This window comes from Brassica rapa, chromosome A03 (genome assembly GCF_000309985.2).
Source record: "Brassica rapa cultivar Chiifu-401-42 chromosome A03, CAAS_Brap_v3.01, whole genome shotgun sequence".
NCBI lineage: Eukaryota > Viridiplantae > Streptophyta > Magnoliopsida > Brassicales > Brassicaceae > Brassica > Brassica rapa.
In genome coordinates this window covers 25,216,832-25,244,665 of record NC_024797.2, presented here as the reverse complement: position 1 = coordinate 25,244,665, position 27,834 = coordinate 25,216,832, and the positions used below count along the sequence as shown (strand labels likewise).

Below are 27,834 nucleotides of genomic sequence, written 5' to 3'. Positions count from 1 at the left end.
TCAACAGTCTGAAACGGTCTTGGAGATAAAATAAAAAAAATGACAAGTACCAGTTTCCAAAAAAATAGCTTTGGAGATTGAATACAAATATTATTTTGTAGCCACAATTAAGCCACGTTGTGTAGCTACTTGTAAATCCATAAATAAAGCAAGTTGTGTAAGAACATGTCCTGTTGTTGCAGACCAAAGCTAAGTGGCCTTACACTCTCCACTTCATTACAAACCCTTAGAAGCCCTACTCAATAGATGCACAATATCATCGATTTAGAAACGTGTTTTTGTTTTGAAATAGACATACATATCTGAGATGAGGACCCAAGAACGCTCTCAAGTCTCTGCATTTTCTTCTTTCCTTATAGCTTTAAGTCTTTCTTGAAGTTTCTTGCTTTGTTCGAAATTAACCTTCCGCTTCACAGCTTTCTGCACAACCCAATATTTAAAGATATATCTAAGAAGTTAAAGATATTTAAAGATATATCTAATATTAGTAAGTTACCTCTTGGCGGAAACAATGAAGAAGCTTTACTTTCAGCTCTGTACAGTCTCCGAAGAACTTTCCAATGGGATGATCTAAATGACACTTTTGGAATTCCTCAATTATCTGGAAAACATGTCACATACACAAGAGGTCAGTCATCCTTTTGATTAAAAATAGTAAAATATATGTTCTCTTGCCAAAAAAAATGCAGTTATGTAGCTTGACCCAACTCATAGTTTGACTTCACTGAAAGATTTACAAAAAGCTATGTAGCTTGACTCCTACTGTTACTATAAGAAGACTTACAAAAGCTTATATAGTACACTGTCACAGGATTGGTACACAAACTAGGATCTTGTTCTCTCAAAGAAGCAGTAACACAGGGTAACAAGGAAGAGAAGTATGAATGAAGTGAGAGAAGAAATGAGATAAACTCACCTCCACACACATTGGATGTCTGTGTGGTGTCAGTGGAGGATGCATCTCTTTTTTTTCTTCTTAAAGTTCTGTAAGAACACAAAAAACAACAAAACTCTTAAAAGCGCTGGTAAAAATCAGATCTTTCACTTCTCTGGCGAAAACCCAGAAGGAAACAACATCAATTGATTCAACTCCCCCCTAATTTAACAAGACAGGATAGAACCACAAGATTCCAAATACCATGTCGGTTTTGAAAATTAAAAGGCCTGAATACCTAATTGGAGACGAATCACGAATGACGGATGAATTAGATTACCTTGATTTGGTATCGATGACCTGAGACTCTGCCAGAGAGAGAGAGAAGATTTGAGCTATACAACTCGGAATCGCTGAAATGGGCGAAACAGAGTTACGAGAACAGAGCCGGGTCAAAGTTTTCTTCAGGTTAATGGGCCGTAATAACCTTTTTAAGCTAATGGGCCGTACTAACATTTTTAAGCTAATGGGCCTTGTCCATTTTCTCTAAACGCAGCGTTTCATATGTTTTTTCTGGATGAGAATCAGACATTAGAGACAGAAGCAGCGAAGAAGAAGAAGAAGAAGAAGAAGAAGAATCACCATCTTAGCTTTTTGTGCCTAACTGTGAAGAATCCATTGAACACTTACGTGCTTTGGTTCCCTAGAAAACGTACCCAGTATCATCTTCTTCTTGTTGATTTTCATTTCTGGTGTTATCAATCTGTTATGAATACAGAGTTTATGAATTGTTAGCTGAAAATGATAAAGCTTTAATTTTTTTTTTTTTTTTTTGAAACACAAATGATAAAGCTTTAAACTTTACGTTTTATTCAGTGAATTGATTCCTCAGGAGGATGCTTAGCTTGAGATACTCATTACCTTATCTTCCGGAATCAACCAAACTCTTCTCCAAGAGGCCTAACAATGTCGTGGTTCGTACCTTTCTCTTTCAAGAGTTATATTCTTAAGCTTCTATCTCAAAACAATTCAACTACATCTTCAGGTTTGTGCAGCGAGAGGTCCAAGGCCTCGACACCCTCGAGTATGGAAAACAAGGAAGAGGATTGGAACTATCTCCAAGTCTGCCAAAATGATTGCTTCTGTAAGTACTCACTCTCTTCATTTTAATGTTAGTAGCTGTTTGTATTAGCCGGTAAACCGGACTGATGTAAACGATATAATAAAAGCGAAGTTAAGGAAATAGACGAATATAGAAAATGAATACGAGAACGATAAGAAATCGTATTCACAACGAGACATGGAGGCGAGATATGATCTCTTTCCTTAACTCAAAATATTCGCTCCGTTAGTGAGACGGGACTGTACGAATATAGAGTCCCAGGATACAACCATGGCAGACGACTCACGCCTCACCCGTGATCGCCCTATCGAACTAAAAATCTACGAAACACTCTCGCAATAATAGACTTATGCAGAGGGATTTTTTGCTCATGGATTTCGATTTGGAAAAGGTTAAGAAATGAAGGAAGAAGAGAGACGATATTTAAAGAGCCGGAGAAGACCCACTTCCCGCAACAGCTGCTGCACGTGGGCGAGAATCTCGCGGAGATCGAGGGAAGTTAAGTTCCGAAACTTCTTCCTCAAGACTCTCTCTTATCTCGTTCTGATCCATTTCGAACAGATAAACTTCGTGTTGTTTTTAAACGAACTACATGTCGTTTATACACAAATGTCATGCTGTTTTTTAGAAATAAAATGGCTAAGCGTTGAGCTTAACTTGGTCCAAAAAGAATAATTCTTATCGGGCCAAAGGCCCTCCACCCAAGCCCAAGCCCAAGCCCAAGCCCACGCCCGAGCCGAGCCGAGCCGAGCCGGCCGGACGGCGGCGGCGGCGCGCGCGTGGGGAGCTTTTTTCTCTCTCCAAGCTGTTTAAGCTTTCATGGTAAGTGAACATATATATATTGCTCAACTTCTCTTCCTCTAAGCGATGTGGGACAAGTCCCCTTACATCATAAATGATGATACTTTGGGCTGTTGATTACTCAGGCCCAAGTCATTTGCTTTTCACATATTTCATTAAAGCCTAAAGGCTATTAATGGATCCAACAATCCCCCACATGAATAGAAATGACTCTTCTAAACATATGCAAACTAAATGCAGACTCGATAGACTCTAAAAACTATACTTATTCTAATCTGGACTAGACTAGACAGACTTATCGAGAGTGTTTGCGAAAAATTCACTGTGTTTGAGTTGGTGGCATTTTTAAGCCTTGAACCACTCATAGTTAATATCTGTCGGGTTTACTTTACCAGAAGGTGAACATGATGTCTTGAACCAACCGGTGTTTTATGTAGACCGAGACAACAGGCATAACGCAGCTTCATTTCCTCGTAGAACTTAGTTCTCTATTGTGTTCATTGTGGCCCTGAACTATTCCTGGTTTTCATGAGTGAACTTAGAGAATATAGCCTTGCATTCATTCTCCTAGAAACGGCCCCATTTCACACTCATTAGGTGATTGACCATGAAAAGTATTGAGTAATACTCCGCTTAGAAGCTATGGAATCATTAAAAGCTTATGCTTATCCTTCACACATTCGTTAGCACTTTTATCATCTTAGGAGCTGGGAAGAGACTACTTTGTCTCAAGTGCTTTGGTTAGATTCTGTTTGATTTTGTTTTCCCTTTGAACCTACGTCTTGGGATCTCCAGTCATGATAGGTAGGGTTGCAGTCAAGCATCCTCATTCGTTATAGGCTTTAAACCCATTCCTTTTGATGATTTAGCAACAACATCTCGTGGCAAACCTTTAGTAAATGGATCCGCTAGGTTGTCAGCCGATTTGATGTAGTCTATTGTGATTACACCAGTTGAGATAAGTTGTCTAATGGTTTTATGTCGTCTTCTGATGTGACGAGATTTACCATTGTAGAGATTATTCTGAGCCCGAGCTATTGCAGATTGACTATCACAATGTATGCGTATAGCTGGCACAGGTTTCTCCCACATAGGGATATCTTCCAAAAAATTTCTAAGCCATTCAGCTTCTTCTGCTGCTTTGTCTAAGGCTATGAACTCAGATTCCATTGTTGATCTGGCTAACACTGTTTGTTTGGTAGATTTCCATGATATTGCTGCTCCCCCTAGTGTAAAGACATATCCGCTTGTGGATTTTGAGTTTTTAGAATCTGATATCCAGTTAGCATCACTGTATCCTTCTAAAACTGCTGGTTCTTTACCATAGTGAAGCCCAAAATCTTTGGTGTAGCGCAAGTAATTGAGTACCCTCGTTATAGCTTTCCAGTGTGTATGACCTGGATTACTTGTATATCGACTAAGTACGTTTACTGCATGCGCCAGATCTGGTCTAGTACAATTTGTCAAGTACATGAGACTTCCGATCACACGTGCATACTCGTTTTGTGAAACCGCTTCACCTGAATTCTTTGTCAAGTGCATTTGGGGATCTAACGGAGTTTTTGCCGTACTATTAGAGTAATTTTTAAATCTCTCTAATATTGTTTGAGCATAATGAGATTGGGTTAAGATAATTCCGTTTGAATTTCTTTTGACTTTAACCCCGAGATTACATCTACTAATCCCAAGTCTTTCATCTCAAATGTCCCTTTGAGCATGTTCTTTGTTTGATTGATAATGTCTTTATTGCTTCCAATAATGAGCATATCATCTACATATAGGCATAGTAAAACATACGCATTTTTGGTAGTTTTGTAGTATATGCATTTGTCACATTCATTTATTTTGAAACCATTTGACATCATTGTATTGTCAAATTTTTCGTGCCATTGTTTAGGAGCTTGTTTAAGCCCATAAAGTGACTTTACAAGTCGACATACTTTGTCTTCCTGTCCGGGAATGACAAAACCTTCAGGTTGTTTCATGTAAATTTCCTCTTCTAAATCACCATTTAGAAAAGCAGTTTTTACATCCATTTGATGGATTTCTAAGTCTCTTAAGGCTGCGATTGCTATCATCATCTTATTGATGTTATTCTCGTCACTGGAGAATATGTATCAAAATAGTCAAGGCCTTCTTTTTGTCGGAATCCTTGAACTACAAGCCTAGACTTGTATTTTCCACCAGGTTTGCGTGTCATTATCCATTTATTCCCTAATGCTTTGCAGCCAGGTGGTAAATCCGTTATGTAATACGTATAATTTTGCATAATCGAATCTAATTCACTCCTGACAGCTTCGTTCCAAAATGGAGCTTCTGGTGAAGCCATGGCTTCTGCCAAAGTTTTTGGAGCATTTTCTACTAAAAATGCCATTAAGAAATCTTCTCCAAAAGATTTTTCCTTTCGAGCTCTTTTGCTTCTTCGAGGTTCATCTTTTTCTTCATTTTCTGAAATATCATTTATAGAAATCTCGACGTTTGTCTCAGTTTCTGAGTTCTTGTCATTGTCTCTTTCTTCTCGAGTTCGTTTTGAACCTTGTTTTTCCCTATATGGAAAAATATTCTCGAAGAAAGATGCATTTCTTGATTCCATGACTGTATTTTCATGAATATCTGATATTTCAGATTTATGTACCAGAAATCGATAAGCATTACTGTTATGTGCATATCCGATGAAGATGCAATCCACTGTTTTAGGTCCAATAGTGACCTTCTTTGGTGGTGGTACCGCAACTTTTGCCAGGCACCCCACACTTTGAGGTATTTATACGAAGGTAAATTACCTTTCCATAATTCATATGGAGTTTTGCCAGTTATTTTGTGTGGAATTTTGTTGAGGATATAATTAGTGGTAAGCAATGCTTCCCCCCACATGTTCTGGGGTAACCCAGATTCCTGCAACATAGCATTCATCATCTCTTTTAGAGTTCGATTTTTTCGTTCAGCAACTCCATTAGATTCTGGTGAGTACGGAGCTGTAGTTTGATGGATTATTCCATGTTCTTTACAGAATGCATTGAACGGACCATCATACTCGCCTCCTCTGTCGCTTCTAACTACTTTAATAGTTGTTTTAAGCTGATTCTCGACCTCGAGTTTAAATTCTTTAAATTTTTCCAAGGTTTCATCTTTGCTATGTAATAAATAAACATAACAATATTTTGTGCAGTCATCTATGAAGGTCACAAAGTACTTTTTACCACCTCTAGTTTGTAAGTATTTTAAATCACATAAATCAGTGTGAATTAAATCTAGAGGTTTATTAGTTCTTTCAACACGAGGTGATGGCATTTTTGTGAGCTTAGCCTGTACGCATACTTCACATTTTTGTTTACTTGTTTTGCATTTAGGAATTAGATTTAGATTCATTAATCTTTGTATAGATTTGTAGTTTACATGGCCTAATCTTTCATGCCATATATTAAAAGACTCAACCAAATAAGCAACTGGCTCATTCTTATTCATTGAAACTTTTGGAGCTACAACTTTTGGAGTGACTGTCATTACATTCAACTTGACAAGTCCACCCTTAACATAACCCCTTCCCAAATACATCCCATTCTTCCTAATCACGAGCTTATCCGCCTCAAAGCTTGTGGCGAATCCATTCTTGCTGAGCAAGGTTCCCGAGACCAGGTTCTTCCTCATGTCTGGCACATGCTTCACATTTGTCAGAGTGACCTCACGTCCAGATGTCATCTTCAAGATCACATTGCCGCGTCCTTCAATCTTGGAGACTGCAGTGTTCCCCATCTTGAGCTTCTCCTCAGTCTTGCTTTTCTGATAGGTGTTGAACATCGCCCTATCGGTGCAAATGTGGGTGGTTGCACCAGTGTCATACCACCATTCCTTGGGGTTGTTGCTTTCAACCATGTTGGCTTCAGTCACCACAGCAACGAGATCCTCCTCAGTGAGATTTGCCTGAGCCTTCTCATCCTTGATCTTTTTGCGACATTCAACTGTCTTGTGCCCCACTTTGTGGCAGTAGTGACATTTCCCCTTGAACTTCTCCACATTCGCATTGATCTCAATACCTTTGTTCTTGAAGTTTTTTCCAGAAGCCTTCAAGGCTGCAGCAGTTTTGGAAGGCTTGGCAGGAGAATAGGTGTGGGCCTTTCCTTTGCCTTTGTGCTCAGCCATGTTAACACTGTGCTCCTTTGTACCGACCTTTGCAGCAGTTCGGTTTCTGGATTCCATCTGAAGCCTCGTGATGAGCTCCTCGAGCCCCATCTTCTTCTTCTTGTGCTTCAAGTAGTTCTTGAAATCCGCATAGCTTGGAGGAAGCTTTTCAATGAAGCTGAGAGTTGTGAATGTCTCGCAGATGGACATTCCTTCAGCAGCGATTTCATGGCAAATGAGCTGAAGTGCTTCCACCTGATCCATGATGGGTTTTGAATCCACCATTTTGAAGTCATGGAATTTTGAGACCACATACTTCTGGCAGCCAGCGTCCTCACCTCTGTACTTCTTGTCTAGTGATCTCCATAGCTCTTTCGCCGTGGGGATCTCACAGTAGACACGGTACAATGGGTCAATGAGGCGACCCAAAATGTAGCCTTTGCAGATGAAGTCGGAATGCACCCATATGTCAACAGTTGCGAGGCTGTGAACATCATCAATCCCATAGGGCATAAGGGGCTTGTCCTCCTGGAGGAACTTCTCCAGCTTCATCGTTGCCAGGAAGAACAACATCTTCTTCTGCCACGTTTTGAAGCCTTTGCCATCAAATTGGTTTGGCATCAGTCCTTGAGTGAACACACTAGGGACAGTCGGAGGAGTTTGAACTGCCACCGGACCACTTGCAGTTGCTGAAATGGAACCCGTCTGATAAAGACCAGCACCGAATAGGGTACGGCGAGTGGTTTCATCAGCAGCATTCCCCGCAGGGAGGAAAGTGCTCGTTGTCACGCCAGTTGCTGCAGCGTTGAGTGGAGTCTGAATGACATCCGAGGTGTCTATGGGAGTGGGGGTGTCGTTCTCGTTTGTCATTTTCCTGTAGAGAAAACATGAAAACGGATTAGTACTCCATTCAACATTTAACATATTATTTTAAATAAAATAATAGTCTAAAATCGATGTTCATTTTTGGTGTTTGAACCAAATCATATCGATATAAGTCTTGGAAAAACGTTTTGCAAACTCGCTTAAAAGCGTTCGCAGAAATCATTTTTAAAGACTTAGAATGTTTCACAAACTCGCATAAGAAAGCGATCTTGAAACGATTCATTTATAGAACGTTTTGAAGATGTATCAAAAACGTTTTGCGAAAAATGCTAAAAAGCAATTCGCAAATCGTAATGAAATAAAACAGAAACGTTTCGCGGAAGTACTATAAAGCAAATCGCAAACACGTTTTTAGAATAACGCAGAAAACGTTTCGCGGATAAGCGTATAGCAAATCGCAAACATCGTTATGAAATAAGAATAACCGTTTCGCGGAAGTGCTAGGAAGCAAATCGCAAACACGGTTCCAAAACCCGTTTTATAAATCGTTCTTCAACCCGATTCGAGCTTTAGACATAAAGCGATTTTGAGTTAAGATTGTAATAGCCGGTAAACCGGACTGATGTAAACGATATAATAAAAGCGAAGTTAAGGAAATAGACGAATATAGAAAATGAATACGAGAACGATAAGAAATCGTATTCACAACGAGACATGGAGGCGAGATATGATCTCTTTCCTTAACTCAAAATATTCGCTCCGTTAGTGAGACGGGACTGTACGAATATAGAGTCCCAGGATACAACCATGGCAGACGACTCACGCCTCACCCGTGATCGCCCTATCGAACTAAAAATCTACGAAACACTCTCGCAATAATAGACTTACGCAGAGGGATTTTTTGCTGTTGGATTTCGATTTGGAAAAGGTTAAGAAATGAAGGAAGAAGAGAGACGATATTTAAAGAGCCGGAGAAGACCCACTTCCCGCAACAGCTGCTGCACGTGGGCGAGAATCTCGCGGAGATCGAGGGAAGTTAAGTTCCGAAACTTCTTCCTCAAGACTCTCTCTTATCTCGTTCTGATCCATTTCGAACAGATAAACTTCGTGTTGTTTTTAAACGAACTACATGTCGTTTATACACAAATGTCATGCTGTTTTTTAGAAATAAAATGGCAAAGCGTTGAGCTTAACTTGGTCCAAAAATAATAATTCTTATCGGGCCAAAGGCCCTCAACCCGAGCCCGAGCCCGAGCCCCAGCCCAGCCGGCCGGACGGCGGCGGCGGCGGCGCGCGCGGGGAGCTTTCTTCTCTCTCCAAGCTGTTTAAGCTTTCATGGTAAGTGAACATATATATATTGCTCAACTTCTCTTCCTCTAAGCGATGTGGGACAAGTCCTCTTACATCATAAATGATGATACTTTGGGCTGTTGATTACTCAGGCCCAAGTCATTTGCTTTTCACATATTTCATTAAAGCCTAAAGGCTATTAATGGATCCAACACTGTTAACTGAGGTGGATGAATCTTGTTATCTTTAGATTAAAGAACTGTCAAACGTTAAAGAAGAAGTCTACGGAGCGCTTGACTCCTTCATAGCCTGGGAGCTAGAGTTCCCTCTTGTTATAGTCAAGAAGGCTTTAGTTATTCTTGAAGACGAAAGAGAGTGGAGGAAGATCATTCAGGTGACGAAATGGATGCTGAGCAAAGGCCAAGGGAGAACAATGGGAACTTACTTCTCCTTACTAAACGCTTTAGCTGAAGATAACCGCCTCGACGAAGCTGAGGAGCTTTGGAGCAAACTGTTCATGGAGCATTTGGAAGGAACTCCGAGAAAGTTCTTCAACAAGATGATCTCTATCTATTACAAGAGAGATATGCACCACAAGCTCTTCGAGGTAAAGTAAAAAGTTGGTTCTTAGGAGAAGGAGGGATTCTTTTCAGACTAATTTGATGTCTGTTTTTTTCTTTTAATCTCAAGGTGTTTGCTGACATGGAGGAGCTTGGAGTGAAACCGAACATTTCGATTGTGAATATGGTTGGGAAAGTGTTTTTGAAGCTTGGGATGAAGGATAAGTACGAGAAGCTTGTGAAGAAGTATCCTCCACCGGAGTGGGAGTTTAGGTATATCAAAGGAAGGCGCGTTAAGGTGAAGGCAAAGCAGCTTAATGAGCTAAGTGAAGGTGAAGGAGGCTTCAGCAGTGATGAAGATGATATTGATGATAAGATGGAGAGTAAATCTGAAATGTTGTTGTCAGATGAGGAACCAAACAAAGTTGGTGAGCATATCAGTGAAGAGGAAGAGGAAGAAGAAGAAGAAGAAGAACTATTGGGTACGAACCAAGGACAAGATGAGACTTCAGGAGAACCATGTCTTGATCATGTGGACTCTTGTTGAGATAGTATCTACCATTGGATCATGCAAGGAAAAGAGATGGACAGCCAAAGTTCTTCAATGAAGCTTTCTTGGACTGTGCTTGGGTTACTAACAAAGAGCTTAGAATAGTCAAAAACAAGACGCAATGAAGAGTCTACTAATGTCAAAACAATAGGAAAAAGATTACGAAAGTGGAAGGATAAGCCTTTTGAGTGTCACTGTGTAAAGCTTTGAAGGCAAAAAAAAACTATTGTATTTCAGATCAAACTTAAAACTACTTTATGTTTGTCAATTTTCATCTGATCCTGACTCTTCAGAACTAGATTCCTTCTTGACTTTCTTCTTTAATGTTATCTTCCTCATCCTCACTATATTGAGTGTTATGCATTAAAGGGTTCTTACCAAAACTGCTTGGAAGTGTTTGGTTCGATGAGAAGATTGAGACTTACACATTCACTGTGCGCTTATAAATCTCTTCTCGATTCTCTTGTTAAAGAGAACCAGTTCAGAATGGCTTTGTGTTTGTTCAGTGCCATCAGTTCAGAACATATAAATCCATTTGACTATTTTAGCTAATACAAAAGGTCTAACTTGTAAAAGAATCATTACAACAAAGACACCAACGAGAGTTTTCAAGATTGAATTTTCAAAATCTCTCATACAACAGGGGGATGAAATACAATCATAATAACATTTTCTTTGTTCATATATAGTTTGTTATTTTGTTTGGTCAAGACTCAAGAGACAGCCACTCCACTTCTAATTCTAATTCACCAGACTCAACATTCTGAAGCTTAATCCGAACCTCTTGTTTCACTCTCCCATCTGCAATGTTGATGATGCTATCCTCTATAAGAGCATTGTCATGCGATTTCAGCCATTTACCAATCTGCATATCTCCAAACATCTCAGGGTCTCCAAAAGCCATTGCAGATGTAATCAGTGGTTGGATATCAATCCCAGCTTCTCCCATTATGTCATCAGCAGAAAACGTGTCATAATCAAACACTTGCTGCATAATCACCACCAAACAAACCCTTTAAGTAAAAAAAAAAACTTCTATCAAAGATTCATTGTAAGTAGTAAGGTTTTTTACCAACTTCACTGAGCCATAGTCATGAGGGACAGAGAGCATGAGTTCCTCGTTCCAGACCGGGTTTAAGTTGCTCTTCTTTACAGTTGATTGTACAGTCTGGTAAATAAGATGAAAAAGATCAGTTGATTGTACAGTCCAAGAATTTAAATTAGTTTTTTTACCTGTTGTCCTAGAGTCAACTTAACATAGGGATCACTTGTCATCATATCTCGGACAGCTAAATTGGTACCCTTCTTGAGAGTCACCTTCAACAATCCAATGAACTCAACCATTCCTTCAAGTTGCTGTCATTGTTTTTAACTCTTTTTTTTTTTCAGTACCATGAAACAAAAAAAGACTGAGAGCAATGTCCAAGTTCAAAAGAGTGTATACTACTATACCGGATGTTGCGATGATGAGTTTGTACGAAAGCTGTCCATAAACTTTTTAGATAGGCTTGATGAAAGATATGATGATGAACTCTTTGTGCTAGGGGCCTTCACGGATGTGATCCGCAAGCTTGGTTTCAGAAACTCTTGGTGCTCATATTTTGATCTGACAGTAAAATAGGTATGATGTTTGGTATAAACAACACTGTTTTGTCAGGGTGGGTTTTAGGAGAACCTACCTGATAAACCTCAGACGTTGGTCATGACTAGCATCAGGTCCAGGCTTAGAGAAACCATGAGGTATAAATGCCTCGTAGATTGAATTGGCAGAGTCATTTCCTCCAATTTCGATCATGGAATCGACTTCTTCATCTGACCATTCATCTAATGTCACAGATAAGACCTGGAAACAACCTCTCAAACTATCAATAAACTTGGAAAAGATTCTTGTCAAGAAGCAAATATAGAAGCAAAAGCAAAGAGTGATCATCACCTTTGAGATATGAGTGCCAAGGCTTCTGTGGACACCGCAACATTTTAAGCATATGAACACTCCAATATTTGCTGACCTGTAATAAAGTCAATTACTGATTACACAAACCAAGATTTGGTATAAGGATGCGGTTACATTGCTAACTGTTAGAGAGCCACTAGAAACAAATGATAAGAGTTAACAGGGATGACTTACGCCCACTTAGGATCAGGGGCACCACAATCAGCGCAGAATCGGTTATCAGATTGAGTTAAAAGCTCCCTTATTCTCCTTTTACCTGTGAAGCAACAAGGGTGAATCAGTCACAAACCAATGAAGAATCATATGAATGTTACACCACAACAGCCAGCACTACAGACATCATATGATTATAGTCACACACAAAAAAAAACTAATCTTCTGGTTAAGAAAATAAAGAAAGGAAGTAAATACCTGAGCCAGGCTTTCCATGTCCGGCTGCAGAATAACTCATTGCTCTTCTAAAAAGCTAATAATCATCAAACACAATCATGTCAGAAAACATCAAAAAAAGTTTTCACCATCAAACTCTGCTTTGAATATTTCAAGACCAAACATGTTTTGGGAACCAAGGCCAATAGACAGATAGACAAAGGGATAAACCCAAAGATTCAAAATAGTTGAGAGAGAACCAAAAAGGGTTCAAAATATTTTGTTGACATGGCCAAAAAAATCCGGAACTAATAAGGACCTTTATCTATTCCTGAAACCATTTCAAACGACGGAATCACGAACATCAAGAAGAAAAAGTCGACTTACAGAGAACCAAACTCACACAAAATCGATGGAAAAAAGATGAAAGGGAATAAGAAGAACATGTACGGAACTGGAACAAAGGAGATATAGATTGGATTTGAACGTTCTTACTTACCAACGAGAGGAGAGACAGAGAGATAGATATGTTCTTTCTTACACGAACTTTTCAGATGAACCAAATAGTTTATTATTATCTACAACATAGTGACAACTACATGCCGCTCTCTTTTACTTTTATCATTGAACAGTAAAGGTTTGAAAGTTGTAACGTATGGCCATGTCAAGGGTCAAATACCAAAGATATTTTCCCTTTTACTTGTCGTTGACGAGTTTATTGTTTCCTTTTCTCATTAGATATCTATAAATGATGGGAACGCTACCTTTTATTTTCATCAAACTTGTGTTTAGTTGGAGTTTGGGTGACTTGCATCTCAAATATGGTTCAACGGAAAAAAGGTCAGGAAAGCAATTTTTTTTTTAACACCAAGAAAACAACTCTTCTTGTAGATAACTTGCAAGACTAAACTGAGAGTTGGTAAACTCTGAAATCCTTTGGAATTATGTTTATCACCTTAATCTATATAAGTAAATGCTACAAAACTGCAAAAAAAAAAAAAAAAACTGATCCATGGAACAGACTGAATCCATTATAGCGAATACATATTCTTCAAGCAGATTTCAACTTGTTCGATGCTGCTGCGAGGTTAGAGAGTGTTCTGTGTCCAACGAACAGCAGAAACACTCCCAATAAAGATAGTGCCTTTAGAGTCGTGAACAGATCCAACTGCAGGATACAACGAGATGAGCATTAGATTTTTGATGCAATGGTCTTTATAATCTTAATACAAGAACCAGTTTTTGAGAACTTGCCTTCAACCAGAAAAGCACGTAGAGAAGCAGGACAGCTCCAATTCCACCGTGGAAAAGCAAAGCGGATGTTGCAGCTCCAACCGATGATGGGAAGCTCTTTATGTTCACCCCCAACCGTGTCAGCTGAAACAGAAATAAAAAAAGTTTGTATGAGAGTTGTGAAACAAATGTAATGATGTTTTTCTCGGATATACGTTTCTGAATCCGTTTAGAAGCGAAAGAAGACTGACCCCAATCAGGAAAAAGATGAATGGGAGAACTATAAGACCCAAGAAAATTAATGAAAGCTGCTTCGCGGGAAGCTTTTCAGGAACACGGAAGATGTGTGATATCTCAGCCTTTGGCACAAATCTTGAGTAAGGGTCAGTAGGCTGTAGAGGAGGAAGAGGCGCCTTCTCTGGACGTTCTGGTAGGTCTAGTTCAATGTGGCCAATATTACTCAATAGAGAGTTCTCCTGGATAAATGAAAGGAAAAAAATAACTTTGTTCAATTTTCTGAAAACGTAAATCAACTGCATTGGACCTGAAATAACCAGTACTTACCATAGAAGCATCTCCAATAGTTAGCTGGATCTCATATTTGCCAGAGAGGTAGTAGAGCTTCTCAACCAATCCAAGAAAATCCTGAAGGGGGAAAATAACATTAACCATTAATATTGTACTTAGGAAGTCATTTCTTCAACCAAGACCGTAGCAAGAAGATAGATCAGATAATTCTTTAGCAAAAGCCAATCAAGACGTAGTTTAAGGAACTTAACTAGAACTACTTCAGACTTCTTTCCAGAAGTTTTCACGAGAAAGATATGCTCGACCTGTGACTCATGTTTCAGTTTGAGAAATGCCTGCATGGAAGCAAGCAAGTCAAGAAAGTGAACAGCGCAAAACAATTAATAAAGCAGAATCGAAATTGAACAAACCTGGTGCGGCTTAAACACAAGGCCAAGTGGAGTAGTTAACTGGAATGACAGGCGTAGCTTTTGGAGATGGTTTGCTGATAATGATACTCCTCCATCTTTAGTTAAATCTAGCCTGCAAAAGTTCCAAAAAGGGAACCAAGAAACAAAATGATGATAACACAAGAGGAAAGTTGCAAAAAAACATATTTTGTAAGCAACAAATGGTACAACGATGCATACTTTTTCTGAGATTCAACGCTCCCAACGTCACTGTCAAGTACAGCAATTTCTGCGTTCTCAATGCTAATAGCTCCTGTGGCAGCAATAGGCACTTTTGTTTGAGCTTCGGTTATGTAAGCTTTTTCATTTGCCGACTCATCTAGCAAAATCTACAGAAAAACGAAGCTTATCATGTTCTCAACATACATTTTATATGAAGAATGTGCTGTGTGTAATATATACAAACAAGAGCAATACCTCAAATACAAATGTATACTTTCCAACATCAAAGTTCTTGGGAAAGGAGTCCAAGAAGTACGTTGCACTGTCCGCATCAAACTTCAGCTCCTGTGTCCCAAAAATGTAATGGAAACATGTAATGTAAACCAGCTTAATGCAGAGAAAAAGGGAACACTCACTAATGCGATCTCAAATAGTCAGAGAAGCTACATTATTTACCTGGTTGTTAATTACAGAAGAACCCTTTGAATTTAGAGCTTGTGCGAGCTTCACACTAAGAGCTGGTGCCTTAGAACCGAGTACAGTGCTAACTTTAACCTAGTTCCAGAATAAAGAGAATAGAATATTAATATAATATCCAAAACACGTAATGGATAGACTGAGTCATTATCGAATACAAGAGATGGGATATATCAAACTATGCCAATGCCATCGTGATGAAAGTTTTGATGGGATACCTTCAGAGGCTCTTTCTTTGACAATGAAATTACAGTAGATGGAAGAGACAAGATGAGTGGAACAGAGAACCTGAAATCATAGACAACAACCGTAGCACATATTATTGCTCCCATAAAATAACAAAGTTAGAGCGAGAGCATGACAAATGAGCATCTGCTTGAAATTTCACAAGTGTTAGAGTTAACTTCTACTCTTCTCTACAGATATCATTTCTGCCGTCATTTTGTTCATAATTCTAAGATGATGGACCACAAGCCGTAACAAATAAATTGCATAAATTGCATGAAAGTAGCCTTGCCTGTTGTCTTCCAAACAAGCTAGTGCATCTATTTGGTTGAAGAAGTCTTTGGCATCACCAGGAATTCCAACACCAAGAAAGAACTTGGCCAACCCAACTATCTTATCACCTGGAAGCTGCATGAGATGATGGAAAATCGAAGGTGAGTTATCAACACATCTGGCAGAATACAGGATACGAATAAATATGGTTACTACGTACATTCAATCCTGTGGACTCTGAAGCTGCAAATGACGTTAGCCCTCTAATTACTGATGCAGTTGTTGAGATCGGGCCTTCACTTCCATCGAAGTAAAATGTCCCATCGTCTAATAGACCAAAAGAATTTTTAAAAAAAATACTATGAAGTGACTGAGGAAAATCTGCTGTGCATAAGCATAATATAGCGAGCAGCTTACTGCATACCATATTTTTGGATACTGTCAAAAAGCTTCAGGATACCCGTCTTCACTGTCTGGATCTACAAGATGACAAACAAGAATGATCATATGATCACATGACCAAGTAATATCAACCAAACTACCGATAAAAAGGCAAAAAGGCATAAGGTAGACATACATAATCATCAAACACACAACCGTTTATTTAGTTACTAAGAGATTCCAGAATCAAAAGTAAATGAACACTAAACCCAAAATACCGCAGTGATGTTTCACTCTGACCCAAAATATATTCTCAGAGAATCAGTAATCTAGTACACCAAAGATCTCACTTACCAATGACTGGTCAATCTCTGAAGGTGCTAATGAAATCACTCCAGCAAGAGTTTCGAACGCTAAGCCTGAAGAGAAAAACAAATTGACGTTTAGAAGAATGATTCAAAAGGGAATTTAAAAGGTTCAACTTTAACGTTTAGGATCGGGAAGTATGACGGGCTTATCCAATAAGAAATACTTACCAGCAGCAAAGGTGCTTGATTCCGCATTGTTGGAGCTGTAGCGCCATCTTCCATCACTCTGGCTGAGAGCCTGATACAAATTCACTAAATAAGCCAAAAAAAAACACTCGGAAAATAACTATGTAATATAGTAATTGAGTATTTGTAACATGTCAAAGCTATATACGCTTATACTAGAGTCTTACGTTAATCGTTCAGGAAACAGTGTACTACAATTTAAGATCTGAAAATTCAACAACAACAAATAGGAGGTGAACTATACACAAGTTCAAACCTTTATGGAACGGAAAATGGCTGCAGCATCACCAAGACTTGGATCAGTTCCAGCAAATTGCTCCTGCATTTATGGAAAAGGCGAGGTCAAAACTGAAGCCAACAAAATGGAAAAGTAGGAAGACAAAGCTACGGAGTTGAAAAAATAAAATGATCACGATCACAGGTGTCTTCTGCCAAGAAGATACTTTAACTAAGAAAACTCTCTAGCAGTATTTACCTTAACAAGCACCAAGCCTCTGATAGAATAGTAGAAGTCAAGCAATAACTTGGCATCTTTAGCGCCAGCTTGAAGTTTAGAGACAATATCCTTCAAAAAGACGAAAACAAAGAACAGATGAAGTCACGCTCTAGCCGCTTAAAAGGTAAAAGACAAATGTTTACCTTAGAAACATCTTCTCCAGATTTGCATTTAAGAATCCCATTAACGCTCAAAGCATAGAACACATCCTTCAGAGCAGATGACGGCGACCCTAATACTTTAACCACATTCTCACAAGTCACCGAGCTTAGATCAGACTTCTTATCAATTCCAAGAATCTCCAAACTCTTCAATGCTTCATAAGCCTCCTCCAAGCTAATTATAACAAAACCACAAATTTAAACGAGTCCGTACAAAGTCGTGAGCTTTAACGAGCAAATCAGCACAAATGTGGTAAAAAAACCAACCTTTTGTAGGATCCATCGAGTGGCACGAAGACATCGAGAGCCGCGGATCGGTGAGAGTCTGAAATGGGATGAGAAACGGAAGCAGCATTGCAAATTGCTACGAGGAGTAGAGGAACTAGGAACCGTGATAGACCTCGGGCCATGATTACTGCAATCAACAAAAAATCAGAATCCAAACAATCACGCATCTTACTTACGACAGGAACAGATCGGAGAAACAATTGAAGAGAAGGAAGCATTTTTACAGATCGGAAGTGGATACCTAAGAAGAAGACGGGGAGTGTGAGTAGTCAACGGAGACTGAGGTTTGAGAGAGCGTCCTCCGTCGGATCGATCTATATTGGCTTTCAAGGAGGAGGAGGAGAAGAAGAAGAACCGGTGAAGGCTTAAAAAAAAGTGAGTGTAGTTTGATGACAGTAGCTGGTATGACCGATCTACCCTCGGCTTTTAACTTATATTACAATTTATGAAACGACGACGTTATCAAGAATCATGCTTCTACTTTATTTTTTTCTTCTGGTTAATATGTTATTACAAAATATGAAAAATTATAGCATATAATTTTACTTCACCCTGACTCACACTGTAAGATCCATTCATGACTGGGTCAATGCCGAAGATTTCTTGTAAGCATTAACTTCAATTTTTTGCATAATTCGTTTTCTTCAGAAATTAAAAACCAAAACCTATTGGTATAGAAATTGCGTCGCCTGAAATTCAAACCCTAGATTTTGGTGTAAAAAACTTTAATCCTCGACCGTTACACCATTATTAGAACATGGTGCTTCCACAAATCCTTCTTCTGCTATATTACGTTTTCATTCAAACGCATTGTTTTCCGGTATTTTGATCCAAGAACTCCAAATTCACTTTGTGTAGAGTGCAATGGCAAAAGTTTTAAAGCTACCAAGTCCACGATTCTCTAGGGAACGTCATGGTTTGACTCTTTGAGAGCTGAGGAAGTCTCTAGTCTTGAGAGTATATAAGCCTGGCTAGTGGCTATTATCATCTAATGGACTATTGGTCTATATTCCTTTGTCTAATTGCTACTTTGCAGACATATTGGATCTGATTATTTGGTAAATCTAATCAAGTTTATGTGTGTGTGTTTTTAGTTCTTGGATCACTAACTGTATAATTCATCACTACTATGTTTGTGAACGTGTTGCTCTGTGATCTCTTGTGGTCAAGCATGTTCCGACACAAAACAACAATTCGCATATATGTTCGCTGAGTCTTTTCCTCATGAAGCATTTTGCAATTTGCGATTCAAAATTGGTGTGGATTTTTATCTCACTCCATGTTTGAGAGGGGTTACTAACAAGAACACTGAAAATTACAGCATCTCAATATTTGGATAAATCACCAATAGGCTTCATCAAGCTGCAGCCAACTTGCCAAGTCCAACTATGCACAACAGTCAGTAATACCTCCTCTGTAACAAGCCAAAAACAGAGAAGCATCTAATAATAAGAACATGTTATTTTTGCCAAGTCTGTATAAAAGCGTAATGCTTGAACTCTTTCTTGTTTAATCACATACAAAAGCTTTAACCCTTCTCTTGTTTTTGAAGCATTACTTGAACTTTCAAAACCCACACCAAAAGAATCCAACAACTAGCATAATACAATCTTTGTAGCAATTATTAAAACCAGCTAACTAATGATCTATAAAGCTGCCCGACCACATTTATCTGCAGCAACACTACCTTCCTCAGCATTCTTCAACGCCGACTTCTCCTTTAGCGTCGCCTTCGCCGTATCGTAAGTTGCGTGCAACCCAAACAAGAAGTAGTAGACAAGAAGAACACCAGTCCATATCCCAAACCTAACGAACGATTTTTCATCGATCGAACCAAGAAGAAATATATTAATAGCTATCGAAGCAGAAGGCAACCACGGAACCAAAGGAACACCCCATAGCTTCGGAGCCCTAGCTTGCGGTACAAGAATCTTCATCCCAACGGTAGACAAGAACCAAATAGGAACCGTAACGGCATATACAATCCAGCCGTCTTTTTCCATAGCCCAATACACAGCAGTGGCGATCGAGGATGCAAGAATCGAACCTAAGAACATCAAGAACTTGTTCCGGTCACGTGAAGATGTTTCTCCCGTGACGTAATATCTCCTCACAAGAAGAGCCACCGCGACGAACATGAAGATGAAAAGTGTGGAAACCGATAAAAGATCGGCTAATATTTCAAGTTTTGTGAAGAATGCGATGAGAGCTGTCGCGGCAAGCATGACCACTGTCGCGTTGATCGGTGTTCCTGTCTTTGCGTTGACATGAGCTAGCCATGGTGGCATCATGTGGGCACGGGCTATGTGCGTCATGTACCTAGCTTGACCTATGGCTCCAACTAACAAAACGGTTGTCATACCTACACATTTCAAAGATTTTGAATATGTTAGCGATAAACCATTTATATGTTATATTATATTAATTTTTACTACGTAATGTGTTTTTGAAAAAAAAACAAGAATGAATAAAAATCAGACAAAACAATGAATCAAACCCAACTAAAACCAGACATTTGTTTAGTGTTAAAGATTTTGAGCTTCTTTTTTAAAAAAACTGTAATTATAAGCACAAATAAAAATAAAACAATGAACGTTAAAACCGTTGTTAACTTATCATACCTTTAAGAGCACCAAACGCAACAATGTACTTAGCCCAATCCCATCCAACCGCAGAGAACGCGACAGAAAACGGCGCGTCAGGATCAATCTGACTATACGGTTGCATGAGACACAACGTAACCGCCATGAGACAATAACAAACCGTGGTAACCACCATTGAGCCGACAAGACCAATGGGGATATCTCTCCCAGGGTTCTTTGTCTCCTCAGCCATTGTTGACACGGCATCGAATCCAATATACGCAAAGAAAAGAACCGAGGCGGATTTAAACACTCCTCTAACTCCAAAGGGAGCGAAGTCCGAATAGTTTTTGAGGTCAGCTCTAGTTAAACCAGCGATGATCACGAACGCAATGACGACCATATGGATCATAGAAGCGATGTAGTTGAAGACTGATGAGCCTTTTGTGCCAACAACGGCTAAAACGCAAATGATCGCGCAAACGCCGACGGCTATTGGGTCTAAGTGGCTATAGTCTTCGTTGAGACTGTGAGCTATTATGCGGAAGTCTTCAGGTTTGTGGTTTAAGAGAGTGGCGAAGTAAGAGGTCCATGACCGAGCCACAGCTGCTCCACCGACTACGTATTCGAGGATTATATTTCCAGCGGCGATGAAAGCCATGAAGTCGCCGAGCTCCACTCTCAAGTAGGCGAAAGAACCGCCTACACACATTGGTAAGGATTTTTTTTTTTTTGCGTGCAAATGTTAAAATTTTTAATTAATGTATGCTTACTTGAAATTACTTCAATTATGTTGCTTGTTACTTGTGATAGTGTTCAAGTATTTGCTTTTTCAAACCGAATACTGAATATTATCTAGTGTTTGAATATATGTGTGGTTGAAAGAAAAATATAATATTATAATGTAGTTTGTGGAACCAAACTATTGTATCTAGCTAGTGGGATTTCTCAACGATTTTTCAAAATAAATATCTATTTCTAACTAAAACCAAATATATTATTTTCAAAAGGTCGTAAAACTACATTTTTGGGGGTTCAAGTCCGTAACGTAAAGTCGTAAAGTTGTACAAATTTGACTTATTATATGGTTGCGTAGGTAATTGACACAGTTCGTTATTAGCTTTTCTTTAAATGACTTAACCAAAAGAGAGCAATCTTTTTGGGGTCAACCACCAAACAGTCTATACATGCCAAACAACAAGTAACTATAAAGCTTAAAATAATAATCAGTTATTTAATTGTAAATGCCAAACAACATGTCGTTGTGCCAATTAATTAGCTAACAGATGTGTGTGAACGAACAGATATTGCGTGAAGTGTGAACGACTCACTCTCAGAAGTCAACTAGTTGACCCCGGAGAACCCATCTCGCCGTAACTGAATATATACTATTTTTAATGCAGTAATCGAAAGCTTCTAAACCTAAACAATTAATAACTAAACAAAGAAGTAAGTTGTCACAAATTGTGCGTCTGCGTAATTTCCTCGATCATGATATTTAATCAATCCCAATAGTTATTCTCTTATTATGACACTACAGGTAGAATATATTTCTTTCCGAGAAATGAGGTTTCCTGGATAGGATTTATTTATGCTTTTTGGTTTAAAGATGAAAATCTTAGTTAACAACAGTAACATATGATAATTAGCTGATTTTGTTAGAAAAAAATCACATAAATCTTAAGTTTAATAGAAATATGTTTCTAGAAATTCACAAAACCACAGATCTTTTTCAGAGATGCAAAACAAAAAAAAAGTATAAGAAAGTTTTCATATAGTTTTACCAAAAAAAGTTTTCATATAGTTTTGAGAATATTTTGGTGATAATTTTCAGATGATAAAAAATAAAAATAAAAATTCTCTTACCTGCGACAGGAATCTCAACGGCGAACTCGGTGTAACAAAACACGGAGAGCATGGCGGAGACACCTGATACAACGAAGGACAACACAACGGCTGGACCGGACTCACCCCTTGCTTGCTGTCCGGTGAGAACGAATATTCCCGAGCCGATAACTGCACCGACTCCAAACCACATAAGATCCCACCACGTCAACGTTTTCTTCATCTCGTTACCACTACGCGCCTTCATGTCGTGAATCTCCGCCGAGTCGTCAGACCGAGTCATTACACGGTCTATGAACCGACTCGGTGTTTCTTTAAGGGCTTTAAAGTAGTTCCCCATGCTTTTGAACGATTCCTCCGGGAGAAAATCATCTTTTGTGCATGAACAGCCTCGCCGACGAAGCCCATCGTCACCATGTTCCGATCCCATTTCCTTGGAAAAAGAATTATTTGATTTAGATTCAGATTCTCGTTAAAGATTCAGAGATCATTTTCATATATAAAGAGAAGTTTGGTGTGAATGCAGACAATAAAGTGAGAGAGTACAGAAAGAGAGAGAGGAGGATGAAACTGAAATGGAAACGGAATCTTGAGAATCATTGGACCTTAAAAGTCTGGCTTACGTCTTAGCCATTATTATCATTTTGAAAATTCTTCTGTAATTAGTTCTTTGATATTTTTAATTAATTATGTAAAATAGCTGGAAAAAACGAAACAAAAAATTAAGTATGGAAACCTGAAAATCAATCGATGAGTTTTGTTAGCTGGTCACTTGTTGGCCAGTAGCTGTATACTTTGACCTTTCATTTCAAAACTGAAAAACAAAACAAACAATAATGGGGAAAAAATAAAAATATATCAAAGAATACAGAAAGAAAAGAAATCATGTGTAGCAAGTTATCATCCATAACTAATATATTTGTAGATATATTATTGCGTGATGGTATAAGCAATAATAAGAGATCATGTGTTATACGATAGAGTATACATGCATACGGTGGTGACAGGAAAAACAGATACGTATACGTACGCAGACGATAAGATATTAAGATGTGACTATGACGACGACTCTTAAGCCATATTAATTGTCAATATATGGACAGTATTAATTGAAGTCAACTGTAGGGACCAATAGAATTTGAAGTCAGTCCACTTACCAAGGATCTAGATTTGTCTTGGTAATAATAATATATCAATCTCTAATTCATAACACTACTTTAGTATCAAAACAACTATTTTAATGTAGTTTCAATACTAAATATAAGCTTTTCTACAACCACAACATCAAATTTAACACTAACTAGATTTTGACCCGCGCAGGCGCGCGGGTGTATATTTTGAAAAATATGTTGATATTTATTTTTCATGTAATTATTAGGATTTGGAAAAATGAATCCGACGAACATAACCGATACTGATCCAAAAATATAGTACCAAACCCGAACATAAATTGATTAAACATTCTAATTATTCAAAATTTTGTTATTTAGAGAACCGAATCTGATCCGAACCGAAGTATTTGGGTATCCGAATTTATCTAAAAATAGATTTATATACTTATATATATTAATTATTTTTAGATTTAGCGTATATAAAACATCAAAAATGATACTTTTAAATTGGTTTAAATACTTGAAAATATATATAGATAGTCAAAAGTAAATATCTGAAATAGTTAAAGTATACTCAAATCACCAAAAATACTTAAAATAATTATTGATTCCGTATCCAAAATTTTAAATAAAGCCAATTGATATGTTAAGCTTAAGTATTATGACATATGTTATTCAAATTTATACGTAATATATTATTTTATTTATGCATTTTGAGAAATTTAAAATATATAATGATTTAAGACTTTAAAAATAATTTAAATTAGTTATCCAAACCCAAACCAAACCCGCAAAGATCCAAATCGAACTCAAACCAAAATTTAGAAACATTCTAATAAGGCTGAAATCTTTGACCCCGAAAACCTGAATTACAAACCGATCAGAACCAAACCCGTATGGGTACCCAAAAGCCCATCCCTAGTCATTATTATATATCGTATTTTATCATCATATAATTAGTCGTATTTTATATGTACCATCATATAATTAATAGTATTTTATACATACCATCATATAAATAATTACATATATTATATTTTTAAAACTTAATATGAAATATAAAAACCATAATTTGAGTTGGTATTTCAAATTTGGCTTTGTATTATATTTTTCTTATATATATTGACAATTTTTTTTTTATAATGGTTATTGAAAAATAGTTTAGTAAAAATCCATTTTTGAATATATGTATATTTTTGAATCAATTTTTGATATAAATCAAATTTGAATTATTATTTTGATTTGCAATATGTATATAAAGTTTAAATTTTGTTTTATGGTTAGTTTAGAAAAAAAAAATTAGGCAATTAGATTGACCCATTTTGGTATATTTTAAAAGTGGCCTATATAACTTTCAATTTTTTTTAAAAACATAAGTCCATTACTTTTTTTCTTAATACTACTATCCTTGTTTTCAAACAAGAATATTTTTTTTTAAAAGACTGCAATCCATGTTTCCAAACACTCTAAATTTTTTAATAATCCTATTCAAGTCTCCAAACACTCCAATTTTGTACTTGAGTTTTAATAAGATAGATAACTATATTATAATATTATATGTTTTATTTGTTATTTATTTAATTGTATATTTTATTGATAAAAAAAATAAATAGTGTTTTAATAAAGCTAATAGTGTTTTAATGTGGTAAATAATGTTAAAATTATAATGTTGCACTGTATTTCTAAATATGACATTTCATAATTTCAGCATATAAAACAGTACACACTCATTTTAATTGGTTTGGTCAAAACACTAAACCCAAATCTAACCGATAACCATTCTCTTAATTCATATACATACCAACCGAGGAACGTCTTTGCGATTTCAAACAACACAAGAATGTTGATAAAGTAGAAGTTTTGCAAAAGGAATTTAGACAGGGACTTCAGGGTACATAACCCAGATCTGACAAGATATAGAACATAGCAACAGTGAGGGGTTTTCAAAAAAAGAGAGAGAGAGAGAGATTAATCGCCACTAGCGCATCCTTGACAACCGCAATGAACGCATTCAACCACTTTCTCTTCACGCAAGTGTTTAGGAACACGACACACACATGTTGTTCCATAGTTGTGGTCTCTTGGTTGTATGCATCGCAAGCAGCATAGACGTTCATATCCTGACTGCAATTCACACAAAAAAAAACAGAGAGTTTACATAGAGTTTAGCAACAAACAAAGAAACATATATATATATATGAGAAAATCAATGTTGTGCACTAGGGGGATACTAGTCCCACTAAACTAACTCAATAACAATTTACATATCCTTAAATTCAAATGTCTAATTCCAAAACTGATACAAAAGCGCTTCAAGTGTGGCCTCAAACAACTAGCTACTACAAGGAGGAGCACAACGTCAAGAAAGAAGGCAGCTACCTTTTTCCATTTGGCAATGAGGTTACGATCAGCATAGCCCTGGTCCAAGCAGAACTCGTAGAGCTCTTTAGATATCTCCTCCCTACGGTAATAAAGGTCGTAAACATAGCGACTCCTCTGATGAGAGAGTTTGAAGATTGGCCACAAGGCTTCACACTTTCTCTTGCCATCATGTTCATCCATCTCAGCTGCAAACAAACAAAATAATTAGTTAAAAAGAGAGCACAAATCAAAAGGTAAACTTGACAACAACGAACCTTCTCTCATCTTGGCATCAAGCTCACGAAGCGTAGGCTCGATCAACTCCCAACCTTCTGGGTACTTTACTCTGTTTGTCTTCACCTTTGGCATTTCTTTTTCTAAAGTTTTGAAAAACACTCAAACGTTACTTTAAAGCTAACAGTAACTCGACGAAACGAGTCGCTCAAAGATTAAATTCAGAACAACCAACGTCGAAGATACGGAACGATATGAGTACAAGCGTGCGAAGGAATTAGAAAAGGCTTTACCTTTGGAGAAGAAACTAATTGAGGGAGCGATCGCGGCGGCGGAGGAGGAGGAGGAATGATAGAACCAACGTCCGTCGTAAAAGGCTTTTTAGGTTTGGTTTGGGTTTAAAGAGTGTTATAGTATTTGGGCCGGTATAAGGCAATTTCAAAAAGTGTTACCACGATTTTTGAAAGGGAACATTGGCAAACATGAGTTTACAAACTTAAACAAAAATATAATTAAAAAAAAGGGGCTTAAATTTGTAAGTTCAGTTATTTGCTAATTTTCTATTTTTTAAAATCAATTTAAATGGTTTTCTATGAAAATTAAAGAAAGTCTTTATGGCCTTATTGGTCTGTATTTGAATCATATTTTTGGATTTTTGTTGTTTTTACTTTGCTTTTTTTTTTTTTTTTTTATAAGTAGGACACAACGCACATCATCAGGTCACTACAGCTCAAATACTGTGAAGAGTAACGCAGAGATACTATAGAAAGTTAAGTAGAGGGCGGAAGAAAAGAATTCAACTTTGTCATAAGCAAATGAAGAACTTTCCAAACATTGGAACTTTATACCAATCAAACATCTTTCAACTTTCGACATTGTCTGCAATTATTTGGCAAAAATGCAAGAAAAAGACCACTAGTGCAACCTTACGTCTGCAACCGCATCATGCTAGCCACTGGATAAACATAGAAAAAACCCTCCAAAAGGAGAAATAAAAAGGAAAAAAGAAGAAGAAGCTGTTTTGCTTATTCCTTCTTCCCGATTCCATTCGACATGTTGTAGATTCCTGTCCCCTGTATAGTTAGAAGATGAACAGATTAACTAGTGTACTCGTATGGGAACTAACAGGATTAAAAAGAATAGAAATGAAGAAAAACATAGCAAGCATGAACATATAGAGAGAACTGAACAGATGAAAAAGCTTACAATCATGTAGAGAGAAGAAGCAGCCAAGGCAAGAGGGATGGCAACGGAGGTGACCTTGTCCATAGGTCCTTTGAGGTAAGTATGCCTCTGGATGCTCTGGAACAACCTCTGCTTCTCCAGAAGCTTCTCTCTTGGCCTAAATGGTGTTTCCGTCAACATGATTCTGCAAAACCCACATTAACAACAACTCCAGGCATCACCAAACAACGCATCAATCCAGAAGAACATTTAGGTTTTTGATAAAACTAGTACTCGAAATCATAAAGTAAAGTTCGATACTTTTAATCAAATTGTTAAAATTTAAGCACTTTCGAGTAAACCCAGATGAGTAATAGAACGGGGAACAATTGGGTTTTGTCATTCTATGCAATTTGATATCTTTAGAAAATTACGGAACTTTACGATTCCACCAGGCGGGATGTGAAATCACGATTGATCTAAGAGAAATTTCGAAGGAGCTTACCTGAGAGGATTTAATCGACAGGATAAGGGAGTGTTTGAGGGAGATCCGTGCGCGAGATGGAGAATGAAGAAGATGAAGAGAACAAAATGGCGTTGAATCGTCGTCTCAGGGTTGGGTTTAGTGAGTGTGTTATTATTTGGGCCGATTATAAATTATAGGCCCATTTGGGCCCGATAATCAATTATCCAGTTTCAATTTTACATACCAAACCGGACCTCCCTCCGGTGTTTAGAGAGTGGATCAGAGAATGCGATTGAACTGCATGATATACAGTTATGTTCCACGCATTCAACTCTTGCTTACATATAGCAAAATGCCAAATACGTGTGATGTAATGTA

General features: G+C 37.7%; 8 protein-coding genes across 16 annotated transcripts in view; 1 reads left to right on the top strand and 7 right to left on the bottom strand.

Moving 5' to 3' along the window:
- LOC103861069 (potassium transporter 9) overlaps positions 1-27,834 on the bottom strand; it is a 645,946-nt gene that overhangs the window by 348,584 nt on the left and 269,528 nt on the right. The window lies entirely within an intron of this gene.
- LOC103861221 (COX assembly mitochondrial protein 2 homolog) lies at positions 32-1,450 on the bottom strand. The gene is made up of 4 exons (XM_009138929.3): positions 1,215-1,450; positions 917-984; positions 497-601; positions 32-420 (listed from the first exon to the last, which is right to left on the bottom strand). Exons 2-4 carry the CDS (start codon positions 959-961, stop codon positions 328-330), a joined length of 243 nt encoding a protein of 80 aa, XP_009137177.1. The 5' UTR covers positions 962-984; positions 1,215-1,450; the 3' UTR covers positions 32-327.
- LOC103861219 (pentatricopeptide repeat-containing protein At4g21190) lies at positions 1,403-10,852 on the top strand. Of its 5 annotated transcripts, XM_033286858.1 has the most exons (6): positions 1,403-1,593; positions 1,767-1,848; positions 1,920-2,018; positions 9,283-9,639; positions 9,723-10,030; positions 10,669-10,852. In XM_033286858.1, exons 1-6 carry the CDS (start codon positions 1,439-1,441, stop codon positions 10,679-10,681), a joined length of 1,014 nt encoding a protein of 337 aa, XP_033142749.1. In that variant the 5' UTR covers positions 1,403-1,438; the 3' UTR covers positions 10,682-10,852. The 5 variants fall into 5 exon arrangements, with proteins under 5 accessions (XP_033142749.1, XP_009137173.2, XP_009137174.1 ...); XM_009138925.3 differs by lacking the exon at positions 10,669-10,852 and having other exon boundaries at positions 9,723-10,448; XM_009138926.3 differs by lacking the exon at positions 10,669-10,852 and having other exon boundaries at positions 1,448-1,586; positions 1,751-1,848; positions 9,723-10,486.
- On the bottom strand, positions 10,694-13,113 carry LOC103861217 (ADP-ribosylation factor GTPase-activating protein AGD12). Of its 3 annotated transcripts, none has more exons than XM_009138922.3 (9): positions 12,965-13,113; positions 12,508-12,562; positions 12,271-12,352; positions 12,076-12,151; positions 11,822-11,985; positions 11,595-11,748; positions 11,376-11,498; positions 11,215-11,310; positions 10,694-11,130 (listed from the first exon to the last, which is right to left on the bottom strand). In XM_009138922.3, the coding sequence occupies exons 2-9, from the start codon at positions 12,545-12,547 to the stop codon at positions 10,849-10,851; spliced, it is 1,017 nt and encodes a 338-aa protein (XP_009137170.1). In that variant the 5' UTR covers positions 12,548-12,562; positions 12,965-13,113; the 3' UTR covers positions 10,694-10,848. The 3 variants fall into 3 exon arrangements, with proteins under 3 accessions (XP_009137170.1, XP_009137171.1, XP_009137172.1); XM_009138923.3 differs by lacking the exon at positions 12,965-13,113 and adding an exon at positions 12,853-12,953 and having other exon boundaries at positions 10,734-11,130; XM_009138924.2 differs by lacking the exon at positions 12,965-13,113 and adding an exon at positions 12,869-12,886 and having other exon boundaries at positions 10,734-11,130.
- Positions 13,337-18,114, bottom strand: LOC103861216 (dolichyl-diphosphooligosaccharide--protein glycosyltransferase subunit 2). Of its 3 annotated transcripts, none has more exons than XM_009138921.3 (20): positions 17,917-18,114; positions 17,672-17,819; positions 17,387-17,579; positions 17,223-17,312; positions 17,004-17,066; positions 16,730-16,799; positions 16,548-16,612; positions 16,237-16,291; positions 16,033-16,139; positions 15,832-15,947; positions 15,533-15,602; positions 15,294-15,392; positions 15,093-15,182; positions 14,856-15,004; positions 14,637-14,748; positions 14,478-14,561; positions 14,263-14,343; positions 13,950-14,174; positions 13,720-13,842; positions 13,337-13,633 (listed from the first exon to the last, which is right to left on the bottom strand). In XM_009138921.3, the coding sequence occupies exons 2-20, from the start codon at positions 17,812-17,814 to the stop codon at positions 13,517-13,519; spliced, it is 2,052 nt and encodes a 683-aa protein (XP_009137169.1). In that variant the 5' UTR covers positions 17,815-17,819; positions 17,917-18,114; the 3' UTR covers positions 13,337-13,516. The 3 variants fall into 3 exon arrangements, with proteins under 3 accessions (XP_009137169.1, XP_009137167.1, XP_033142739.1); XM_009138919.3 differs by having other exon boundaries at positions 17,934-18,109; XM_033286848.1 differs by having other exon boundaries at positions 17,672-17,821; positions 17,914-18,092.
- LOC103861215 (cationic amino acid transporter 1) lies at positions 19,136-23,476 on the bottom strand. The gene is made up of 4 exons (XM_009138918.3): positions 22,856-23,476; positions 22,141-22,552; positions 20,314-20,976; positions 19,136-20,054 (listed from the first exon to the last, which is right to left on the bottom strand). The coding sequence occupies exons 2-4, from the start codon at positions 22,547-22,549 to the stop codon at positions 19,339-19,341; spliced, it is 1,788 nt and encodes a 595-aa protein (XP_009137166.2). The 5' UTR covers positions 22,550-22,552; positions 22,856-23,476; the 3' UTR covers positions 19,136-19,338.
- On the bottom strand, positions 24,998-26,386 carry LOC103861214 (protein BUD31 homolog 1). Its single transcript, XM_009138917.3, has 4 exons — positions 26,120-26,386; positions 25,868-25,969; positions 25,611-25,798; positions 24,998-25,355 (listed from the first exon to the last, which is right to left on the bottom strand). The coding sequence occupies exons 2-4, from the start codon at positions 25,959-25,961 to the stop codon at positions 25,200-25,202; spliced, it is 438 nt and encodes a 145-aa protein (XP_009137165.1). The 5' UTR covers positions 25,962-25,969; positions 26,120-26,386; the 3' UTR covers positions 24,998-25,199.
- On the bottom strand, positions 26,615-27,616 carry LOC117132508. Its single transcript, XM_033286869.1, has 3 exons — positions 27,496-27,616; positions 27,033-27,195; positions 26,615-26,899 (listed from the first exon to the last, which is right to left on the bottom strand). Exons 2-3 carry the CDS (start codon positions 27,189-27,191, stop codon positions 26,852-26,854), a joined length of 207 nt encoding a protein of 68 aa, XP_033142760.1. The 5' UTR covers positions 27,192-27,195; positions 27,496-27,616; the 3' UTR covers positions 26,615-26,851.